Source organism: Protopterus annectens, chromosome 3.part1, assembly GCF_019279795.1.
Source record: "Protopterus annectens isolate FY-2018-M chromosome 3.part1, PAN1.0, whole genome shotgun sequence".
Classification (NCBI taxonomy): domain Eukaryota; kingdom Metazoa; phylum Chordata; order Ceratodontiformes; family Protopteridae; genus Protopterus; species Protopterus annectens.
The window spans coordinates 285,688,277-285,714,492 of NC_056732.1; the positions used below are offsets into that span (position 1 = coordinate 285,688,277).

The 26,216-nt window shown below is 36.2% G+C and overlaps 1 protein-coding gene across 1 annotated transcript in view; it reads left to right on the forward strand.

The window, feature by feature from the left end:
* Positions 1 to 24,769, forward strand: part of LOC122798086 (von Willebrand factor D and EGF domain-containing protein-like) — a 78,266-nt gene extending 53,497 nt beyond the window's left edge. Inside the window, exons 3-5 of the mRNA XM_044066753.1 lie at positions 9,906 to 10,010; positions 10,221 to 10,316; positions 23,825 to 24,769. Of these exons, the coding sequence (XP_043922688.1) occupies positions 9,906 to 10,010; positions 10,221 to 10,316; positions 23,825 to 23,934 (311 nt within the window). The 3' untranslated portion in view covers positions 23,935 to 24,769. The remainder of the gene's footprint in view (positions 1 to 9,905; positions 10,011 to 10,220; positions 10,317 to 23,824) is intronic.
* The last annotated feature ends 1,447 nt before the right edge of the window (positions 24,770 to 26,216 follow it).

Here is a 26,216-nt window from a genome sequence, read left to right on the forward strand (position 1 = left end):
TTAGAAAATGTTTGATGATCATCAAGGTTAAATCAAAATGACTCTCAGAACAATCTCTTAAGATATAACTCACCCTTAATGAAGCCTTCTGGCACCCCTTGTCATCCTTACAAATCCCATTAGTAGACTCCATAATTATGTAAACTGCTTTAAAAAAAAACCTCATGAACCACACGCCTTTATGGTTACCCCCCTAATAAAGAGCTGTGAGTGATAGATGGACTGAGGAAGTGTTATTTTTTATAAACAATGATCTGATGGTGTTAAACTATATTGAGGTTCCAGAAGGAGCTACTTGATAACTCTGCTTGCACTTTGGAAGGTTTGCCAGGCTCAGAATTTAAAATTAAAGTACAGTCACAGATGTCAACCCTTAGTTTGCTGGATAACGTGCCCATGCACCTGGCCTACAGTGCTATACAGGGCCTTATCTGGGTGGCAGGCTTAGGACTGATTGCTCATTGTCCTGACTTGCCTTGCCTAATTAATTTCCTAAAAACTCTAAAGATGTCATCATGAAGGCCAGTTTGATGGAGGTTTAATACTTGTTCCAGCTGAAAAAGCTGAGTTAAGGAAGTGATATACTGATACTGGTGGTATTCTGTCTCCTCAGCATTCGTTTTCGTGGAATCAGTAGAGTCAACATCAGCTATGGTTTTCTCACTCCTAACAGAATAATTTTAGGATTGTGGTAAAGGCAGCAGGGTATGTGGCAACTCTCAGAATAACTGAGCATCCAGTGGAGAAGTATATGACAAAACAACCAGGAATACTATGGTCACCCTTCATGATGGCTGCAGTCTACTCCCTGAGTCTTTGCCCAACTGATATCCCTTGAACAGAATGTCACATCTCCCTCCACTTGTCCATGTTGAAGGCCGCAGTACAGTGATGTAATATCTGAAGGCTTTTCCATTCTCTTCTTGACCATCTTCTAGCTGAAGTGTATCCCTCATTCAAATGCCACATGCCATCAGAAAGCTGTAGCCGTATTTGAGGTCCAGATACCGATTAAAAGTAGGGGCATCCAAGAAGTCTCAGAAGATCAGAAAGCTTTGGGCTTATTCTCAAGGTTCTTTTTTGGAACTCGAAAAGACAACATGACCTCTTGCCAATTCTTGATTTGAGTGGCCTAAATAAGCACATTCCAAACAGTCCTTTTGCATGGTTATAGAGCAGTCCATCCAACCCTGTTTACCTGAAGGAAATTGGATGTGCTCTTTGGAACTCCAAGATGCCTACCTGCCCATCAAGTTCACCAAGGAGTCCAGCAGAGAGAAACCAGTCATTTTCAGTTCCAAATAGTGCTGTATGGTCTCATCATAGCCTCCAGGGTGTTCTTCAAATGAAGGGTGGTAGTGACTCACAGGCCACAAGGTTCTGAGTTTTTTGTTACCTGGATGGCTGGTTCTTAGAAGCCCCTACTATTTACATGCTGATTCCTCAGGGGATTCACTTTTTATGCAATTATAATATTTGTGAAAAACAACAAACACAGTACAATTCCAGATGATGCAGACACAGTCAACCATTTTTATGGGCAGCATTCGTATACTTTGACTTGTTGAACCATTCTTACACCAGACGAGATTCAATCCATCTAGTTCACTGTTCCCCATTTCTTTTAAGGAGATTCAATACTTTTGTCTGTCTTTGATCATGGGATTTACTTCATGCACTCTGTTCATGGTGATCCATGCCTGATTTCACATGTGGCTTCTTCATTGGCCTCTCATATTTCATCAGGGACAGCTTACAGTTCCTTTAGATGCTCAAATCAAACTATGCTAGTAGTAAAAAAACAAAAAAGAAACACCTTTCATAGTGGACACAAGAACTTTCTCTCAGCAGATAATTTCAAGGCCTCACCCCCAGATGGTTGTGATTATGGGTACCTCTGCTCTCTGATGCAGGTACATTACTTGTTGCAGTCAATCCAAGGCACATGGTTGACCCACAGGGCCAATCTGCACATCAGCATTCTGGAAATGAAGGCCATCCTTCTCACTTTGCAAATGTATTCCGACTGAATGAATCAGTGTTTCATTTCAGTGTTTATAATAGGACATAGATCTTAGCAGAGATGATTACAGGCCTTCCTCCATGAGGACAAACCCTGTCTTCGGTCAATAGGTACAATTTTGTTTTAAATACCTCTACACTATTTACCTGTATGATTTCCAGTGATACTAAGTTCTGCCTTTGGGCAGCTGTTTTCTGAAAGAAATCTCCTAGCTAATTTGGAATTTGCCCTCTTATTATCAACAAATAGTTGATTGATCCTTATACTCTCATTATGCTGTACAAAACAAATTCGTAGTGAACAAATGTGTTCATCTTTCAAACATCTGAACACCCAGATTATATATGCTACTATATGACAATAAAAGAGTATACTTTAAATTTCCTAAGTCTCATACATTAAAGGTTATACACTCCTTTAATGTTTTAGTAAAATATTTCTGCACTTTTTCTAACCTATTAACTGTGGAATATATACAAACACTAGCACCATATTCCATTAAAGGTCTTACAGCAGTTTCATAAACATTTATCATTACCAACGTATTCATTAAGATATTGTTCCTATTAGTATTCTAATCATACAGTAGGGATTCCTCAAAATTTTGTTTACCTGATCCTCCAACCTGAAAGTACAATCAATTATTCTACCTACTTATTCAAATAACTTGCATTCCACAATAACCGTGCTGTTTGCACTGTAAGGGCAGCTCACATTATGCATTCCCGTATGCATAATTTTGCATTTGGATTCATTAATATCAACCTCATTCAATTCTGTCCATACCAAAATACTACTTAAATATTTGTAAATCTCAAATTGATCATGCATTGAGGTAGAAGTACCTGCAATTTTAATATGATATGCAGATTGACTAAAAGAACATCTACCTGCTGCTGGAAAAGAGGGCATAAATATATGAAATAAAAAGGGACAGAACACCAATCTCTGAGGAACACCCCTCAAAATGTTAAATTCCTTGGACTTTATACCTTGAATATAGATCCTTTCTTCCCTATCCTTTAACCGATTAACTATACATTTAACTGCAAAGCTATTAAACTTTATTTCTTTAAATGCCTAATGAATACACAACGGAGAAATGAACTGAAGGCATCAGGAAGATCTATATAGATCATATCCACTGTCATGTCTTTTCCAAAAAGGAAAACTATATCTTGGGACAAGGCAGTTGTTTGCATAACACTAATAAAAGTTCTTTATGGACAATAAAAATAGTCTATTTTATCATGACCTGCGCAGTATTAACTTTTCCCATTTCCAGCACATTCTTAACCATCTGCTTTGTTATATTTAGACAATGACACTCTACGTCTAAATGCTCAAACTTATCAATAAGCACATACCAAGCCTGCGTTACAAAAAAAAAAATTGCAAAATTATTAACCGAAGTGTTGAGTCTGCTATTACTTTATCATTCTGAAGTAGATACATACATCAGCATCATAAAGTTTTGCACTAACTGTAATGCTTAACTTATTAATAAAAAGCTTTCTTATTGCTCTGTGCATTCCTTCCTTGGGTTAATTCATATCCATGCTTAGCATTCCTAATTGTCTGACTCAGTGTAGTAGTACAGTTTTTATTGAGTGACATATTATGGGTTGATGGATCATTCCTTACATTCATCCAACACCTCTTTTTCTTCTAAGAAGCCTCTTAATTGTTACAGTCTTCAAAGAATCTCCTATGTCATGCACATGGCAAACCTCCTTTGGACCTTCACTACCTTGGGTTATCTACTTAGTTTCTCTAGTTCCTGTGATGGTCAAGGACCCTTTTTGTATCCTGAACCGGTGTTCCAAATCTTTACCTTTGAAAAGAGTCATGGAACAAGGAAGACTTATTGTAACAGACTTTTTTCTCCTTTGTGCCACTGCAAAACCCTTTCACAACTGCTTTTCTTAGTGTTTTTAAGTATTTATAACAGATTTTTGATTAAGGCTTTGCTTCTCATCTGTTATGGTCCACCTGATAGCTGTAATGCATTTTTACCAAAGTGCCAATTCCTTCTCTTTAGCTTTACTCAGAGTCTATAAAACCCTTCTTAAGGAGCACCTTCCTGCTTTATGGCCTCCAGTAAGTCTCTGGTTCCTCTTTGACACATATACTTTGCCCTGGAGAAGTTTACCAAATCATTTTGAACTGGCCTCTTTTGCAGAGTTAAATATATTTCAAGTAAGACTGTTCCTGTATTTGATACCTCAGCTAGAAGGATTTCTGAACTTTAAGCCTTGTTTGCCAACTCAGGTTTTCATATTTTTCACAAAGATGGAGTACCCAAGAAAATGTATTCTTTTATACTGAAAGCAGTCACAGAAGCTAATATTAATCAATCAACTAGCTTTCCATTTTTCCCTGATTACCCTAACTGTGGGGAATGGCTACATTTATGTGTGGATGTGTACAAAGAATGGAGCTTTCATTGGACAGAACAAAGTACATAAGGAAGGAACCACATATTTTCATTTAATTTTCCAAAAAGAACTTGTATTTCGAATTATCCAAGTCAACCCTATGACTCTGCATCCTGTCTGTTTGGCTTTCACAGTGTATACATTTTTGTTGTCAGAAATTGTGTAAGACTTTGTTGGAATTTGTAAATAGTCATTCAGTTAGGGTGGTGGATACTTTGAAATGTTTTTTTAAAAATGTTTCAGTGGATGTTATTTATGTGGCTGCTATGTGAACAACAGTAAGCAATTTAACAAAGCACTGCAAGCTGGATATGTTCTCCAGGTCTAGGTCTTCTTTCTGGCCACCATTATTTGGTGCATCTTTTCATGGGAATCACCCAAAAGGTCAAGGATACAATTCAGTCCCATCAGTGATGTAAATGAACCCCCCAATGTCAGCTATGACAGTTATGTACTAACTGTAAAGACAGATCTGAACTGGCACTTTTGACTCTGTCACCATCCCTGTCCTCCTTCCCCCTCCTTGTTTTGGTGGCAGTGGTGGCTGGTGACTTCAAAGAAAGGTGGGGTTATAAGAAGCAAGCAAATGGGTTGGGTAAACTGAAATAGGGTGGGGCTTTAACGTAACATGTCAATGACTATTACTTGTGATGAAACAACAGATGGGGTTTGTCACTTCTATCCACAAACTGCCCTGGCTACACACTCATTCTAGCCACTTCATAGAATATATACCCCTCCGATATCTTTCTGCAAACAACGAGGCCAGCTTTAGGTGATGTGAAGCCCTAGACAAAGGACTGCATGGGCTGCCATTGTACACTGTTTCCCCTGTACCTCACCAGTGCTCTTCTGCCCAACATAGCCCTACATCATCTGTACTGATTATTTTTTTCATTTGCTCACAGTTTGTCTTCCTTTTTAACCTTTTCTTCTACTCTTTCAACATACTCTAACCAGCCAAGACTCCAGGTGTGGAAGAAGTAATAGAATTAAGCTCTGAGTCTGGAGTTTGATAGGCACTCAGAATTCATTGAGTTTTAGATGCATGTAAAGTGCATCTTAATAGCCTTTTTTATAACACCAGTGATGTCTTGAACACAAATGATAAGTAAGATCCATTAGTTAGGCAGGTAGGGTCCTGGTTTGTAGTGCAAGCATAGGTGACAGGTTTAGGTTTGAATTTTGTTTTCTCTGGTTTGTCTACAGTGATCCTTATATGTGCATAGTACTGAGAGTGATACAGCAATGACTGAATGTGATATTTTAAGGACTCAGTACTAGGACCTCTCATGTCTGGAATATACTACTCTGAAGTCAAGGCAAATGTAGAGGGCCTTTGGTTGACCAAATTTGCCAATGACTGCAAGCTGTGTGCAAGCATTGAGTCTGACAAATATGTAGATATCCTCCAGGAGGGTCTGACAGAAAAATAACCGGTGCCAAAACCATGGCCTAAAACTCAATGCAAAAAAAATGCATAATATACTGTTTGGGAAGATGACAACCCCTGCAAATTATAACATTGATAACACTCTCCTAAGAGCAGACGCAGTGGTAAGGGACTTGGTTGACAGTAACCTGAACACTGATTACCATATGTCCATGGTAGTGAGAAAATCTTTCTGCGTGGCACAACTTATAAGTAAGGTTATGGCATCCAGATCTAAGGAGGTCATAGTCCCACTATACTCAGCCCTCATTAGACCACTAATTGAACACAATACACCCTTTGGCATGTACCTGACCAGGCATTTGCAATAGTTGGGGTATCCACAGAGGTTCCTCACTAAAAGAATACAGGGTGTAAATTATATGTCCTCTGAGGAGCGGCTCAAAGCCCTGTCCATATACTAAGTCTCCAACAGACTTATGACGTGTGATCTATGCCTAACCTACAAGACATTCTTTGATCCATCCCTGATAGAACTGCTGCACATTCTCAAAATGAACAGTACTAGAATTTCCTGATCTAATAATCTAAACCTCATCTGTGACAAACAAAGCATGTTAGAGGGGCAGGTATGTGGCTCTGAGATTTCCCCTTCTCTGGAACTGACTCCCCATTCACGTGAAATAGAGCTCTTGCCTAAGCCTATTTAAACACAGTTTGGACCAATGCATGGGAAATTGTGAATTCACCCCTGGCTTGTCACCTGTGTCCCTTATGTTCAGGGCCAATTTGTAGATGCCCTAAGGCACAGGCATATACCAAAGCCATTCTAGCCCATGAGTATTGATAATTAAGAAAATTATGGCATGCATGGCTAGGCTTAAAAAAAGGCTCCAGGACTGTTATCCTAGTAACCTCCTGTGATCCTACAATCCTGTGATCCTATAAGGAAAGAAAGTCAGTCTTTTTTTGATTTCAAGCAAAAAAAGTTGTATCTAAATCTTACTGTTCAAAGTTAACAAAACAGTAATTCCAGATAAATGGAGGTTAAACAGAGGTAACAAATGCTTGCAAGGATATATAAATCCTATCTGAGAATAGTGCCGACCTCCCTACCCTTCTAAAAAAGATAGTTACCTTCCATGTGCCTTTCTGGTGTTCGATTGGAATGAAAGTAAAATCACAAGTGGACATATGCATTATACACCTGAGGGTCTGGAGGTGAAAACCAGAGGACCTAGATAAAACCTACACACAGACAGGGAGTACATGCAGACTTCATACAAAAGGAATTAAAGCCAAAAAACTCAGCCAGAAAACCAAGTTCTGTGAGACGGCAATGCTGCACAACTGTACCAAAGATCATTTGCTATCTCACACACATGCTAGCCTGACTGTTACAGCCCGACCAACAGCCTCCGTACCTAACAAATAAATCCACATTTTTTGATTGTGTACACTACTGATATCAGACAGTAATAAAATAAATACAAATAATCATTGCTGAAAATAAATTATTAACACACACACACACATAGGCACACATACGCGCACACACACGCACACACACCAATCATAAATTATAGGTACTTGTAGAACTGTGACTATGTACTGCAGAACTTTGTTTACTGCCAGATGAATGAATAAATTCATAAGTAACTGCTCCATGGGAATATATCTTCTCAGCTCACTGCTGTCAGAATAAAGTGTGCAGTTCATTACAACCCCACGAGACACACCATCCACCCCCCCCCGCACACACACACACACACACACACACACACACACACACACACACACACACACACACACACACACACACAGTTAACCCACTAATGTGGAACATGGCTGAAAAAATATAACCTGTTAAATGATTCTTTATCAAATCTTGCTAACCTTTCTTTTCTTTTCATTTCTTTCCTGCATGCTTGCAGTAACATGCAGAGAGAGCCTGCTTGAAAAAATTACTAAAAAATAGCTTCCAAGTTAATGCCTCTGGACTCCAGCTATTGGTCCTCTCATTTTCATCTCAGGTTGTCTCATTCACGTCAAGCAGTCTGAGCCAGCTGGAAGGGCTCCTTGCTGCTTCATGCACCAGCCCAGTGAGATTGTTGCTGAGCAACATTTCTAACATTTTCAACAAACTAGTGGATTGTTCAAATAACCCTAATGCCAGGCTGTATTGAAAACAGCCTGTCTAGTGAATTAAGATTTTATCTCTTTTTTTTTTTTCCTCAATCTCATAACTCCATGGATGAGTGGAGTTCTGAGGTGCTGAGAAACAAGTCAGAAAGCAAACTATTACATTTTAAAGAAATTGTCAACTTTCTGAATCTTTTTATACTGTTTTGCTTGTTTGTTTTCATTTTTAACAGAGTGGGCTGCAGCCCAGCAGCCTATCCAATGAGCCAGACCTGTCTGTTGGGCATCTTACTCACTAAGGGGTTTAGGAGCAGGGTGAGCGTTCCCTTCTTTGTGCTGCACTTTACACCAGTTGTCAGAGATTTGGAGATGGGTAGTAAGACACACAGCTTTATGTATAATGAGGAGGAACTAAGATCATGGTGCCCTGAAAATACCATATGGCCAAATTCCTTAGAAAATAGTCTCAGATAAAAAATAACCACATATAGAGCAAGTTAGTATAATTAGCCAGTGCAGCTAATATGGAAGCTGTACTCCCATAAAGCTTTTTATGTCTTGCACTGTACTCCAGAGATATCAGATTCAAAGTAGGAAGTGGATTTGTACATTGTAATCCTCTTATAACTTATGGCGCATTTCCACTGGAACAGATTTAACACAGTCATTAGTAAGATACTTGTAAATTTAAAAAGAGGTATTACTACCAAAAACTACACAAAGATGGGAGCAGACACACACACACACACACACACACACACACACACACACACACACACACACACACACACACACACACACACTTACATGCATATATGCTTCAAACAAATGCACATACACACAAACACCCAGGAATGTCTGCAGAGAAGTAGCTCAAAATTAATATTTTGATGTCAGTCAAGCAGGCGAAAACTGGAAGACTAGTAAGTTAAAGGAAATTTATAAGTAAATGGGCTGAGAAGAAAAGAAAGAGAATCTATTGTTGAAGACAAGTAATGAGCAAAGCTGGAGTATATGAATATTTTGGGAGCAGTGCAGTAACAAGGGAGTCTTTATCACAGAGAGGGTAGTAAGGCATAAAGCCTTGTTGCAAGATGGTAAGACAATTTGGACTGGGTAGCATCTACTAAGCAGAGAGAACATATGTGAATGGTCTGTTCATTCAAAATAGAGTAATCATTTTCTGTCATTATATTTTTAATCTATGTTAAGGAATTATATTTTACAGAGGATTAATGAAATACAGTAGTGGAGAATGCAACAAGTTTTCAACAAGATTGGAAAGTTTCTGTGCAGGAAGAATCTTTGTGGGAAGCTTTCTTTGTTTCTTTTGGCAGTACGCCAGTTTCTGCAGCAAATTTGTGGTTTGGTTCATTGTTTCTGATAGTGCCTTCCCCTGGTACTTAATCAATCTGCTGAAATGATTTAGTGTGGCATAGTTGTAGTGCACTACACAGTTAAAAACAGTGATAATGGTGTTATTAAATTGTATAAACTAATGGCAACACCTATTACAAACACTCCTAGATGTCTAATAGTGTTACTGGTGTTACAGAAACATATTATCTAATGACACCACCTATTATAAACACTATTAGATGTCTTCAGGTGACTAAAGCATGTGTACGTCATAAGGTACTGTACATGCAATGAAAGTAATGGGCTTGATGTCACTGAGACCAAAGCTGAAAATACAAAGCTCACCTGTTTAATGTTTGCATTTTCACAAGTGTATTTTTGGAGTGATATGCTTTGTAGATTCCTCAGTAATAAAGAGCTTTATCTTTTTTTGCAGAATGACATACATTACTGACATGCAAACAGTGTCAAAGGAATTTAAACTTTTTTTTAATGGGTTGTTTAAAGGTTTCTTTTTCTTTTTGTCTCTGTTTTTCTTCATGTGTTGCAGTAACTTGTGAAGGAGGTTGTCTAAATGGTGGGGAATGCATCTCTGTTAATGGTGTTGTGAAGTGCCTTTGTCCCTCAGGCTGGATGGGGTCACGATGTCATGAAGGTAATGTTCCTATTGTTTATTTTTTGTCTCTAGATGAGGGACACCCAATTTCTTTCTGAAGTAAGCTTCAAAGCTGCAAAGTCAGCTAGTGTGATTTAAGAAATGAGGCTTCGTATTAATACTAGGACTCGTGGTACAGACTCTTATTGCTTTCATCTGTAATTATCGGTGTCGAGAACAGGTGCTTAACTAATGTTTACTTTTTTCCAGCAATCTGTCCTCAGAGGTGTCAGAATGGTGGTGTCTGTGTAGCTCCAGGAATTTGCAGCTGTACTGATGGATGGCTTGGAGGAGCATGCCACACAGGTGAATATGCATAGAGTTCAGCTGTCTGATGAGTTACATTTCATATCACTAAGTTTTTGCCTTGACTTTAGCATGTATTGTTTTATTTGCAGGCTACAGACAATAATACTAATGAATGTAGCCATAGCTTTCCACTTGTTACATGTTAATGTTTATGAACTGTTTCTTGAACTGCTTAAATGTTACTCTTTTCAGAAGTATGTGTAATTCATATCAGCTAGATATCAACTAAGTTTAAGTAATTCATATTAATTGCCTGACTAGAGCATGTATTTTATTTACTCTGTCTGCAAATTACTTGCTGAAATCCAAGCCATTAAAGGCAAGTCAGTTCTCCTGCACCCCTGCTTCCTAGTTTGTTTGAATTTTCCTTTTATACTACCTGCATTTGAATCTTTTCATTGATGACACATAGATGGCATTCCTCATTAGCCTACTAAGTTTAGTTATGTTTTTTCTGTAAATAAATAAGTGTACATTTCAGCCTCTGTACTTCTAAATGCATGCAGTAGCTTGTTTTCTGTTCCTTCCATCATGGAGTAAGCAAATCTTCCTCCATTTACAGAGAAATGTGGAGCATACCTCCAATAATGACCATGTTACCTGTAATAAGCAACATCTTGGGCAGAAGATCATGCATCAATATTTGTTTAAAATAAGTGATTTTTGCAAGAGACTTGTCCCAGTACCACTCTTAATCCCATGTTGAGGATGTACCACCATACCCTCTGCTATTTATTGTAATTATTAATCAGACAAAATGTAACTATTTTACTGTTGGGCACACACACACACACACACACACACACACACACACACACACACACACACACACACACACACACACACACACACACACTGGTGTGCACGCATCACGTAGCCTTTCTCATGCTGCTTTATTGTGTAACAGAGTACCAGACAGAAAGAAGGTGATAATAGTGTTTATTTCTTCAATATGTAGCTCATTATATGACTGAGAGTAAGTTGAACAGCCTCCAGTTATGCATAATTTCTGTTTCACTGTACTATTGCACCTGATTTTTATACCCTACTCGTGGGGCAGTGGAACTAACATTAATCTAGAATAGTCTAACTTTTGTAGACGGTATGTGTGCTATTCAGTTAGAATATGAAGTGTATTGAGGAATGGATAGCATAGGTTATGTACTTTAACACTGTAAAGACAATACTAGTTGCTTTAATACTTAAATTGACAGTTGCCGGCATGACATCATGACATTTAACTGAAAGGCATACTTCTTGCCAACTGTATGCAGTCAGTGCATTTTGCTGTTTAGTAGCTTCTGATTGCCACACACATTACATTTTGGTGGGATTGTTAATTTTACAGCTGTCTTTCATCATCAGACTTTCTGATTATCTTTTTTATGAAACAAAGTGCAATTATTAATTCCAAAGTATTAATTTGTTTTATTTTCAAAGAGTCTTTTCTTGGTTGTCCTTTAAAGTATTTCAGGAATCACTGGCTAGGTAAGTGGAGGTTTATTTTAATTGGCCTGCACCCATAGGGACTACAGGTCAGGCCCAGACTTTAGATGTTTACTCACTCTTTGACACATGGAAGGACCTGTCCTCAGTGGTATAGAATGAACATGTGCTGATACCAACTCTTAAGTGTGATGTAGGCTTCTCTATTCCAGTCACTGAGCCTAGGCAGTACTTCCTTGTATACATCTTTTGACATTCTAGTTGTCCCAATTGAAGTAGGAAGTAAATAAATATCTCCAGAACTCATAAAAGAAAGAATCCCTTATCTCTGTGATAGCTAAGGATGGTGAGACTTTCCCTTCCCATAGCTCTCAACAGAGTGATCCTCATTCAAGGAGACTCTTAGGCTGATGCAGTTTTCCATGGACTGACCTGTGACTCCTCCTCCTTCCCTGATAAATATCTCAGCACCAACATAAGAAGTGTGATATATTTAGAAGTATATGTGAAAACATAGCTGAATTCTAAATTAATGTAATTTCAGTAGCCAATGTACTTCTTTGGCCAGAGATGTTTCCAAGTTTATGAGGATTTAACTGACTTAGTTGAAAATAAATTATGAAGCCAATGTCACAAGCCATTCATGGAGTCTCTATTGCTACTTGGAGAACCAGTTAATGAATTTCTGATTGCTGACTTTTCAAAAATGAGTTTGGCAGGAGTCTACAATTCATCATAGTAACCAGGAAATATTAATGAGCCAGAGAACTTCATGAATTGTGAGAGGGTCTGATTTGCTTCTTCTCTTATTTGTGCCATCATGGATACAATTGTTGGTCATTGATCAATTCGTATCTTGTTTCTTTTCTTTTTTTGATTTGATTTTGCATTGTTTTGCTTCCAGTGAGTGCTTACCATCAGATGGTCTCTTTGTTATTCATTCTCATAAGCGGTGGAAGGTCAAACAAGAAGGACCGTCACTGAGGCAGCCATTAGGGGTAGTGTGAGGTTTTCTGTTACAGACCTATTTCATCTGTGCATGCTCATTATGCAAGGGACAGGGTGTGCAGTAGGTTGTGCAGGTCAGGCATCCATCACTGCAAGGGATATTGCCAAGAAGCAGATCTACTCTTACTCCCAAAGCACAGGATGTGGCTTCATCTGGTGTCCACTGAGGAAATCGCACCATCCCTGCACTGGCCCAGTAATCAAGGAGCCTCAATTCTCACCACTGGCAACAGTGAGGGATGTACACAATGGGAGGATGACAAGTACACACAGTAAAGTACAATTTCCCTTAAGAGCACACAGAGATCACAGTCAGTCCAGGGCTGGCTTTATCATCTTTCTGCAGATCCCCAACAAGACCCCCACTGGCATAGCTACAGGGTTAAGATCTCAGCCAAGTGGTCAAGCCAAAACCTCCAGCACTCTCTTTGTCCAACCAGTGCTTCACGTCCCTGCCCAAGTAGCTGACACACACACACTTTGAGATTTGATTTATATACAAACACACAGATACCCCTAGGGAAGGCTGGCACAGGTTTACTAGCTATGCCCCCTTCTGCTCAAACTATAAGGTAGTTATCACTGCCACCAACCAGCTCTTTATCAGCTACTATAAGGCCCTTGCAAAGGGTGAGCAATCCTACTGTGTAATGTTACTATTGTCCAAATAGTAGTCTTTGATCAAGCACCAGGCTATTAGGAGTGGCCTGTACAGTGTCACCAAGTACATATGCAAGTACTCTAAGAGGTTAAATATGCCTAAACAAACCAGCCACAATTAAAAGGTTTAAATATATTTAATAATAAACAATAAAAGAGCAAGACAATACTCAAACAACAGTTACTTCGGAGTTCAGAATCATAGGAAATATTATAAAACATTCCAGGACAGTGTCAAATAAATACAGAAAACATCTAAACTAATCTTTACTATATTCCTATCTATATCTAAGAGAGATACTATGCCCTAAGTCTTATTTACACACAACATGCAGGCAGAAGTGCTGATGATGGATGTTTCCAGGTTCAAGAAAAGATATAAAATGCCCATTCTCTCTCTGAGAGAGTCCTTAAATTAATAATAAACATTACTGCTGGGTTAGCTTGGATAACATCACTCTTTGTCATCTGACTTTGGTTCCCTGGCTAACAGAAACTAATAGAATTTTAACATCTCTGTGTGAGAAGTTCATATCTCTCAGAAGTGTGCAGAACTTGGAAATCGTAAAACAATAAAACGCTTTTACATTTGAAACCTAGTAATTATTTCTGTTTCAAGACAAAAGAAAAATCTCTAGCTCTAGACAATCTGTCTGTTTCACTGAAACTGAGAGATAACACAATTGTAAAACAACTTCAACTTATTTTCTTGCAGTTTTGCAGGTTAACTCTGTATGTTCCAGCTTCTACTATTAAAACATGCATTTGCACAGGTATATAGTTTATATACATTTCTGTTCTTTACCAGTAGGGTACACTGTAGACACATCCTTGAAGCTCAGTACTGTACAAACACTGTTCAACACACACTTCTGCACCAGTAGTTTAATATGCACAAAACATAAAGTTCTCTTAGATTTGTAAGACAAGCATATGAATCATACTAATATTCACAAATTACATATGATTATTTACAAAATTCCCAGTGGCTAGGCTGGCAGTGTCAAAGCATGCATTCTTTTGCTGCTATCTGGGAGATGCAAATGGACAAGCCCCTTCATTCCTCTCCTACCCTGCCTGGCTCCTCCAGTGTTATGGTGCTAACCAAACCCCCTACCTCCTGGGTTAAAGTCAAGGCTCCATCCCTCTGTGCCGTTGAGACAGGTTCCTGTTTTCTTTTGTGGAGTTCAGTGTTAAGCTCCAAAGTAGAATACTGAACTTAAACTGTTATTTATTCAATTACTTAAATTTATAGTTTAAGGCAGAACTGTAAATAAATTAATTTTTCAGAACATAAATTTGTGATATTTGGTATTCTCTTTGATTTAAGACCGTAGGCTATAATATTCCATGTTATTTCAAAGTTTCAAGCACTTAAAGATAGTGCCTCATTTGATTTTGTGATGTTATTCCATATTCCATTAGCTGAGTTACCCAGCATTAGAGCAATCACCAGAGAATTGAAAATAGGAAGTGACAGTCATTTCTGTCTATGAAAGCTAGCCTCTCCCGGTGAGAGAAAATGTCTAAAAATCAAGTTATTCTTTATGAATCGGTTAACAATCTGATTTGAACCCACAGTCTGCTTTCTTATTTTCTGGCTACACTTTAGTAATTTTAGGTTAATTGTCTACAGTGAAGACCACTGATGAAAGAAGGCTCCGTCAGTACAGCCACGTTTCTTTTAAAATATTTGAGTTGTATATGAGGTTTGCTTTCTGCAGGTTCCCTGTACATACAGCACCAGCATTAACCTAAATGTCTGTTAGGAAGATATTTAGTATATCTGAACACTACAACATTGTTACAATACATGAGAAGTGAAAAGTACATTTACAGATGTAAATTAAGTGGTTTAACACTAAATAATTTGGAACATTTCAACATATTAAAAAATTGAAATCAACCTAGGAGAGATAAGTGTAACAGACAGTTCCCTAATATTTTACACAATTAATGAAAAGTTCATTAGATACCAAACAGTATACCTAAATCTTGAGGTTTAAATATGTCAGTGAAAAAGAATTATGCTATATGTATCTGGGGAAAATTCACATGGTAGTTATGGTATGCTAATAAAGGAAACAGACAAATATCAAGATATCAAGACAACACTCTGCTTACTTCAAACCCCAAAAGAACAACAGTATTAAATATATATACCTACATATATATGCTATACACACACACACACACACACACATATATATATATATATATATATATATATATATATATATATATATAGGTCTACTTTGAAACTTCTAAAACCCATGACATCAAATTTCATAACATCTAACACTACAAATCACAAGAAAATAACATCCCCTCCACATATAACAACACCAAACTACCCAACACGTTTTACTACATTTCTGCAGGGGACAAGCCCCCTGCACCCCTATCTTGGGGGCTCTGCCCCCCACACCCCACCTAAATTAAATATACCAACTCCAAGATCACACTGCAGTGGGAAAAAGTTAATTTCCTAACCCCACTGTATCAAGCCCCCCTGCAGAAACGTAGTAAAAAGTGTGTTTGATAGTTTGGTGTCATTATATGTCGTTATATGTGGAGGGGATGTTATTTTCATGTGATTTGTACGTTAGATGTTATGAAATTCGATGTTATGGGTTTTAGATGTTTTTGGTTTTAGATGTTCTGGTCTCAATATTATGAAATTAGATGTTATAAGTTTTTCATATATGTTAGAAAAAAACATGCAAGAAAATTCCTCATAAAATTTGTGGATTTCTGGCAAATCACTGAGGACTGAATTTATTAGTTAATGAAATACATATGAGTTTCAGAGTTCATATCCTTCAGAAAATGCATGATAACACAAATCCTGTTATTCTAGCAACTTTCTATGCTAAGCTAATAGTAGCTATTTTTTAAATTTGTTCTTATTTCTGGGCCTTGTCCTCCCATTATTTTAGGCTTTGCCAAGATTTCTTGTGTTAAGAGGTTGAGAGGTATGAGTGAACACTCAAACACAGGAAAATTGTTAACGATTTAGCACTTTCATCTTTAATGGAAAACTTCATAGGATGAAAGCATTAAATCATTAACAACTTTCCTGTGTTTGAGTGTTCCTTTAGTAGTTTTATGGTTTCATTATTTGGAACGTGGTTATTAATTTGGTATTTTTTGTTTGGAATTATGAAAAAGCAACGCATTAATACAAAGTATATTTATGGAAAGGATACAGAGTGGTACACATAAGTGGACCAAGCAGATTAATTAGAAATAGAAAAAAAATAGATACATCTCTCTCTACGTCTCTCTTGTTGTCTCCTTTTCCTTTTCGCTGAAGGAAAGTCACAAAGAGAGAATAATGTGTCCAGGGCAATAAACCTTCCTGTCTAGGAAATGTGCAGTGGTAATATAGTGAAGCATGATAGATTAGGGCAATAAACCTTCCTGTCTAGGAAATGTGCAGTGGTAATATAGTGAAGCATGATAGATTAGGGCAATAAACCTTCCTGTCTAGGAAATGTGCAGTGGTAATATAGTGAAGCATGATAGATTAGGGCAATAAACCTTCCTGTCTAGGAAATGTGCAGTGGTAATATAGTAAAGCATGATAGATTAGGGCAATAAACCTTCCTGTCTAGGAAATGTGCAGTGGTAATATAGTGAAGCATGATAGATTAGGGCAATAAACCTTCCTGTCTAGGAAATGTGCAGTGGTAATATAGTGAAGCATGATAGACTAGGGCAATAAACCTTCCTGTCTAGGAAATGTGCAGTGGTAATATAGTGGAGCATGATAGATTAGGGCAATAAACCTTCCTAAGAACTGTGCAGTGGTAATATAGTGAAGCATAATAGATTCTCCAATTTGTACTCACAACTGCTTCTAACTAACAGTACAGCAAAAATATTTCCATGCAGTAGTACAGAATAACTGCCAGTCATGGGAGTTTTTAAGACAGCCATATCAATAAATTCCAGTGAGGCTAAAACAGCACAAATGGTTAAGTCAACTCAAATGTCTCCTTCATGTTGTAATACTGATAGAAACTGGTGACTTATCAAAAAAAATTGCATTCTTAAAACAAAAACCATGTCACAGATCAGTATCTATACAACTTAAAGAAGAGTATACATAGATATTTAGGGTATTATAAATATAAAATATCCAGGGAAAACTACACAAAAATTGTACTGTGAAACCTGCACATCTGTCACACAGAAGAGTGTCATTCCATGTATTTAAAATAGAAAAAAAAAAGGCATTGGTTCTTCAACCGGAGTTTCTTGAGAAAGCGAGGATTTGCATGGAATGGCATGCTGCTAGCATAGGTATTCTAGAAAGCATGAAAAAAAGACATTTAATATGTTGTGTTGTCAAATTTATGTTCAGAATTGCAAGTGTACCTGAACTATTATGTTAAACATTTTGTCTCATGCACAGACTTATTTTATTTATTTATTATTTATTTGACATTTGTTGACCAGGTTGTCCAACTGAGCCTGTGGCCCATTTTCAGTGGAGACCGAGGGAGAAAAGCTCCAATACATAGAAATATAGTATGATAATCATATTTGAAATACAATGCAGTCTTAGAGGTCTTATGTACTAAAAACAGTAAAGTAGCAAATGGAAGCTATAGTACATAAAGTGAGTAAAAAAAATCAATACACAGCTATAATACAAGTGCAGAGAAGACATTTTTTGAATATTTCAAGCATGTTTATAAAGTATAGCTCACATCTTAGCAGTCTTATGAAGTACAGAAAGCAAATAGAAAATAGAAAATATAGTACCTAAAGCAAATAGATAATGTTCTTGCAGTGTAACCCTAAGCCTGATCCTGAAGTAGGCCAGTTTGGAGCAGTGCTCTACTTTAGCAAACAAATGAACATAAACAAACACTTAAAATAAATAAATACATACATACATACATAAATAAATAAATAAATACATAAATAAGTAAATGAATAAATACAAGCTGTATATGACATCATTTTATAAATGAAAGTACAAATATTTTTAGTAAGCTATATCTTACATCAGGATGCCACCATTTAGAAGTGCATCCTGAGGCTAGGAATATTACATTTACAACACACACAGGACTGATTAATAGTTAGTATAAATTTAACTGGTATTTTTTTTTCAAAATACTTTTTATAAAGTACTTTAAAATAGTAATCACTGCTAGGAATTCTGGCAATATCATATTTACAGAAATGGAAACCACTTAAGATGCAATTTTAAACTTATTTTAAAAAGCTTAAAGAGAATAGCATTATACTAAATAAGGAAAATATGAATTTAACAAAACAAATTAGTGCCGTATGGTTTTGCTTTCATATAAAGGGAATTTTCTTGATCCAAAGAAAAGAGAAGTTATCAAAAATGCACAACATGAAAAGACCCCACTGCAGTAAAATCTTTACTGGGCATGGCAAACTATGGTCCTAATTCATTCAAATCATTTCCAGTGCGACAGATACACAGTATTTTAATCAAGATATTTGGAGTTTTACAATGGGCTGAGTTACTTGATCAAGCCATGCAAAAGTGAAAAGACTGTCTAATGTCTGACCAAACTATGACTTAGTTTGATCCCTTTAAAGGGCTCCATGTATGCTAGCTGTAATGGATTAGTTGTCATATTGATAGAAAAAACAGCATAATCTTTATAAACCAATGGGATATGCAAAAAGAGCAGACAGGAGATACTCAAAAAGTGAGACACAGGCATTGACAATATTATGGAGTTGTGAACACTTCCTTCTGTGTTTATGCAATGAGCATATAGGTTTAATCTTAAACTTTTAATTATTTTATTTTATTTATTTTATTTTACATTTGTTGACTGGGCTAGTCCGACTGGATATACGTCCATTTTCAGCAGAGGCCCGGGGAGAAAAGCTCCATATGCAAACATTAGTAAGAACAGGTACAAATTAAGCAATTACATCAAAACACATTAGATATTAACTACAAAAAACAGAAGATGAGAAATAAAAAATGTGTTTTGTTAAGAGTTTCTTAAAGCAAAAAAGAGTTGAGTACCTAGATATTCAAGGAAAGCTAGTCAGTTAAAGCAAAAAAGTTGAGAGTACCTAGATACTCAAGGTAAGCTAGTCAGGGTTGCTACAGGGGCAGAGCCAGTGGGTTTTGAGGTGAGTTTTGAGTTGGGATTTAAAGCAGGGAAGAGAGGAGATTGCTGTGAGATTGTGAGGAAGAGTGTTCCAAGTTTTCCTACTGTGTTGGAGAACAAGGATTTGCCGGCTGTGTTATGTGCCGGATGTGTCAATAATCTAGTAAGAAGCAATCATTATAACCTAAGATTAAACTAACCTCTATAGATATATGGAGTTTAAGGCTATATTCTTGTTTATACAGTGTTCTTCATAAAAAGGTGAAAGAAAACTCAGTTAAAATTATATCTAGATGTCTTGTTAATAGTAAATATGAAACTATCATAGGTGCAATTAGTTAAGTGTCTTAACTTTGTTGCACAGCATTTAGATTAAAAGCATTAACACTGGAAGAATTTCACACAGAAACTAGTAAAGTTCCATTTTTTTAAAGCATACAAGTAACACATTTATCCTGCTGATGCATAGCACAGAAGAAGTAAAAATTATTAAAACATTAATGCTATAAAAATATTTGGAAATTACAACGATATGTTTATTGTTCTTCAAGTTGTATGCAAGTGAACACTTTTGTCCCTACTTAGGACTTCATCAGACTACAGGTTAAATGAGAAACACAACTTAGATTTAAATACGTATTCCATTACATATCATTTGCAAATGGAGGTTTACTTAGGGGAAAGCTGACCAAGATAGCAGCAAAGCCCTGCCACAAGCCTACTTAGTTGGAGTGGTTTATAGTAATTAAGACAGACATCTGCTAACCAGTGGCCTTTTTGGCTGGGGAACCATGATCCATTTTTGCACAACAAAGCAAAAAATTATGTCAGATAAATAATTTGCACTAAATAACTGATGAAATACTTTATCCTTTAACACTGAGGATCTTTGCTAACTGTCATCATGACCTCACAGACTTATCTGCTGGCAGATTCATCCTGAGATGGAGCTGGCTACTATCACCAGCTTCATTGCAGACTAGAGTCCTGTGATTTACACTTCAAGAAAATTGGGGAGCAGTGAGAGCAGAAGCCTTTGCTAAAGGAGAGAAAATATTGTTTCCTGAAGTTGGCATATGCATTATCATATTGTTTCATATCTGCCTAACTTGCTAAACAAGTGGACATAGCAAGGTTCATTTCCTATAAAGATGTCAGCTTTCTCAGCACAACCATGGATAACACAACACTGAGTGTAGATATTTTGGAGAATATGGCTTGTGAATAATCATTAATGACTGTAGATTGGACGCAGTAGTTGAATCAATTGCAACAATAAGTGTACCTTCCTGACCAAGTTTTCTTATGCATAGCATTAGCACATTAAAAATTATACCAAGCTATATGGAAGCCCACTGTAAAAACACTGTAAGGGTGCTAATCAAATGCATCATTATCCCTTAGTAACCGAGGTCTGCATGTTTCTACAGTACCTGATCCACTAAGGAAAACTGGAACATGGACAAGAAGGGCAGCTAGTTCAGGGAACTTGATTCTAACATGACAGTGGAGACATCCTATAGTTAACCTTTTCTAAACCTTCATATGCTTATTAGTTAGGAAGGCATCATGGTTGGTAGGACATATGATGGACTAAAGGGATCACAAAGGAATTTGCCATAATATACTTATTCAGGATATCAGTCCACTCAGATGCAGACTTAGAAAGGACATTCTTGCCAGCATTTCCACTTGTTTTCAGTTTGCACAAATACTGTCTAGAATGATCATTTCCATGAGTAGGATGGCCCATTGCGCTTCATATTGAATGCTGCATCCTACTTTAAATTCAGTGCAGACTAATACTGGATAGCTGAACTGAAGGAACACAGGGCAACAGCAGTGAGTCAGTAGGAGCACTATATTTAACTTCTTGTAACGTTGTAATAAAGCTTTGTACATCACTGCTTGCTAAGTCAAATACTAAGAGCAGTTGCCAGCAACATACTCATGGTTTTATCATTAATTACAAACAAAAAGTGAGTGGCTTACATCTATAGTCAGTCTAGAATTCAGCTTTAGAACTTGCCATTGAAGTATATAGAATAACAACTGATCAGCAATCAACATCTGCTGTACCCAAATACAGGAAAATGAAACCTTCTTAATTCTCACGAGTTTCTTCACTTTACTAGCATTTCCTGATCAGTAGGGCCAACCAGACATTTGCTTTCACCAGATTCACATCCCATCAGCAATCAGGAATTCATTAGCTGGTCCTCGTTTTCAAAGCTTACTGGATTACGTTCATCCAGAAATCATTCAGGTTCTCATGAACTTGTGAGTATTTTAGTCTTGGCAAGGATAATCAGCTTTTGGACTCTGATTTTCCTTCAGGAATCATTTGTGCCTCTACAAACTTTCAAATATCATGTTTAACTTTAAAATAGTTCATATGTCCACAGTTTTATATTGTGGTGATGAATGTCTACACTGTAGTAATTTTTTCTCTACATAATCCAGCAGTACAGTTTTGTAATGTATAAAATAACAGTCATTAAGCTTTTATATACTTTTCAGTGGTTAGCAGTACAAATCATGTATACATTAATTGTTTCATTTCTTTTTGAAACTTGAAGATTTCAGTGGCTGCTCAGCATTAAAATGCAACAAGTAACACGCATTTTTTTAAATACACAAACTTTATTTTTAACTCTTTTGGATACTCGTATTTGTAATTGACTGTCGTTATCTTGCATTTTAGAACTGTCATAATTCAAGATATAATAGGCTAGACATATTTAAATAAAACTTATTAAAAATGTATGATGCCTAGTTAGCCTGTGTGCATTCTTGTCCACTCTGATTGTAGGACCTTTTACATCTAAATGCAGTGTAGGGCTCACTGGAGAAGAAAGGAGCACTTTTGCTTGATCTAAGTTACTTTAAATGATGCAGCCTTCTATGTTGAAATCATGCAGAATGGCATGTGTTCTGCTGTCAATTTAACTTTTAATTTTAACCCATTTCATACCATTATGACTTTTTAAAAAAATTGATATGACAATTTTCAAATTGCTAAAAATGTAAACTTTTAGTTTTCAAAATGTTCTCAGCAATGATTGTGCTGTATGTGTGTGTTAACGAGGAGAGGGCTGACAATCTACTTATTTTCTTAATTTCTCATTAAACTCAATGGATAGTGCCAACTCTTCATGGAGTGACTATGGGAGTCAAATGTGACAACAACAGTGCATGGATAAATGATGCACTTAATATTGAATGTTTATGGATTCAGCTCAAAACTATAGTCATGTTTACATATGTGCAAAGGTAAAAGCTTAAACAGTAAAATTTGTTTGAAATGGACGTTACAAATGAGGAAGATAAAAAAAATTGTTAAAAAGGATAACCCATAGTAGTTATTGGGCATGCTTTTGAAAAATATATAAATATTTAAGAAACATTTTAATTGGTCAATTAAATCATAGGACTGATATTTGTGTTTAATGGAAATGTAAAGTGATTTTAATTGTCTGAGGAAGAAAAAGTGGCTTTGAAGCATTACCTCAGTAATATTTTTGTACTTTACAAATAAACTCCATTGAAAAGGTTAAGCCATTTCAATTTAAATTTTTTGGTTAAATTGCGTAGTACCACCCAATGAAGTGGGGTATGCATACTGTTTTCACTATATAAGTAACATTTCTAGAAAAGAAAGACCAAGTGGTACAGTGTTAAGGTGTTTGCCTCTTATCTGTAAGGTGCAAGGTTTGATTTTTCACCACTGGAAATAGCTTACTAACTCCAGCATCAGAAAAAACTATAGATAAGTTAAAATACCATCATCCCAGTACTCATTCAGTCTTTTTGGACTGAATGATCTTCATTAAAGATACCACTGACAGATGATATACATACTCTCAAAGATTAATTTTCTCGATTAGTGCACTTTCTTAAGTTTTTCAAAAATACATTGTGTAATTTCTGCATTTCAATATCATAATTTGTTTTGCAAACCTTTTTACGCTATCCTTTTTGAGATTCTTTCTTTATGTCTTCCTTTTCTACTTGTTTTAACTTTTTTCCCTGTCTGTTTTCTGATGCTCTGAAGAGGATTTTTTTTTTGGTCTTCAACTTTTTTTATTGCATAGTTGTAAATAACACTTGCATGTGCTATTAGTATTAAAAGTCTCCAAGGAGAGATAGGAAAAGGAATTTTCAGTAAGACTGCAATTTTTTTTCATGTGTCGTGTGTGTGTAAAACTTATAAGTATGCATGGTTTATCATACCTAACCTGACACAAAGTTTTTTTTTCCCTGTCATTGCAGCATATTGCAAGCAGCTTTGTCTTCATGGAGGAAAGTGCATTGCTCCAAATGTCTGCAGATGCAGAGAACCCTTCTTTGGACCACAGTGTAAAAATAAAAGAAAACCATGAGGACAGTCAAACAGCTTTAAAACATCATTTAACAAAATCAATATATTTTAAGCAGCAAACTTGGTTTTCAGTTTAGAATAGCTGTTACAGTATTTATAATGATAGCATTCTGAGGTCTGTTTGATAATTCATGCAATACTTTAAGGATGGATTAAAATAACATATTCTTATTCCTTAATAGCTATGATAGAATTTTGTACTTATTGTATAGGTTTTACATGACTTCTAAACATATTAACTCAATTGTTACATTAAAAAATAAAATAAAAAGTCAATAACTATATCCTTGTTTTTTTAGTGACATGATGTGTATAGCGGTCAAAGAATAACCTGAAAGTGGTACGTTAAGAATTACCAAAAATAAAAACTTACACTTGTCATGATATGCAATAAAAAATAGCATGACTCCACATAATCATTCCTTGTAGATCCTTGTAGGTCACAAGTGTGTTTCTTAGTACTGGATTCACAGTGATGCTATGACATAAATATTTCTCTGGAAATGAAAATATGGTTTATATAATGCCTTATTACTTGTACACCTCCAAAAGTATCACCAAACCTGTTATTGCTGTATACATATCTGTTCATTAAGCCTATAACCCCTTTTCCCCATACAGTTATTAGAAAACTGCTGCTCAAGATAAAATTGCTCAGGCATCAGTAACATGCATAAAAAATGCTGTCTCCCATAGGAAAACATTGTCAGTGCAGTTTCTAGGTGCATGCTAACAATGATTCGCTTGTGTTGAGAGATTTCTCCCTTCTTTGAATTGGTGTGACCTTGGAGCTGGTACACACAAACATGCAAATATATAATTTTAGGAGTGCAGGGGAAAACAACTAAAAACATTGGTTTTTTTTTTTTTTTTGCCTTTGGATTTTGGGCATTTTTTTCATCCTTTCTGCATGTTGACTTTCAGGAAGTCAGCATTTCATAGTGCAACCATAAAACACATCTGGCTTTCTTCTACAGTTTCATTTAATTGTTGATCTTTTGGTGATGTGGACACTCTTCGGTTTTCAGTTTCCTGTTGTCTCCTGTTCTGTGTTAGTTATTGGATTCCTGCTTTCTTGAATAATTCCCAGTAACAAAACGTATGCCAAGAAATGTGTAGCTGTGGAATCACCAATAAGTGCCTCGCCACTCGTGGTATAAAAACAGGTTTATTATAATTAAAAACGAACTGGAGGCAGTTAAAAACAATAAATATAAAATCAGTTAAGCGCTTTCACCCTATAAGGTTGGGCTTCTTCAGAACTGAACGCCATATCCAAAACAGGCTTAAATACCTTCTTTGGTGCCAAAAAATTCAAAAATTGTAATAGTTTAAAGAAACAGTTCTGCATTTGTATTAGCGCTATATTGTTATAGCTATCAATCTATACTTAACATAAACTGTACTTCTACATAAATACACATCTCTCTGTGATTAATCCATACAAATGTTTGAATACATCAACTTCCCATAGTAATACTACATACTTCTCTAATGTCATCTCATGAAAAACCTCCATGTGAGAACCTTAACATCTAAAAAAATTGATATATATACATACTAACTTTCGTTTCCCTAAACATTAAAATTAAAAATGTAGTTAATATAAAAGATGTCTACAAAGTCTTTAGCTAATCAAATGTTCTTTTCTACACAACTTATATCTTAGACTGTAAACGATTACGATTTTTGAATTTTTTGGCGCCAAAGAAGGTATCTGAAGAAGCCCAACCTTATAGGGTGAAAGCGCTTAACTGATTTGATATTTATTGTTTTTAACTGCATCCAGTTCATTTTTAATTATAATAAACCCATTTTTATACTACAAGTGGCGAGGCACGTATCGGTGATTCCACAGATTCCTGTTTTCTTCCGGGACTCCTTGTTCTTTTTTGACACATCATTTCTTTGCTTGAGTTTAAAACATCTTCCTACTCCTACCTGATAATTCTAAAAAAAAAAAGTTTTCAATTTAATCATTTTAAATTTAAAATACTGTAATCCCCTTCATTTGTACAAAACTGAGGTGTAACTTTCAGTGTTCCTGAGAAATGTTTGCATACTATGTGTGTTAATTAGAAAATTTAATAAATGAGTCTTTCTCAGCATTCTCAGTGATTCCTCTAAACAACCTTCTACATTTTTTGTTTGGTACCCTCCTAAGTTGTACTTTGAATTTACATTTAATATACTTCTGTGTTCACAAAAACATAAGCAGATGTGGAAAACATGTATTCCTTGGTGATTCGTTCTCCATTACACAAGTATTTTTGGATTACTTCC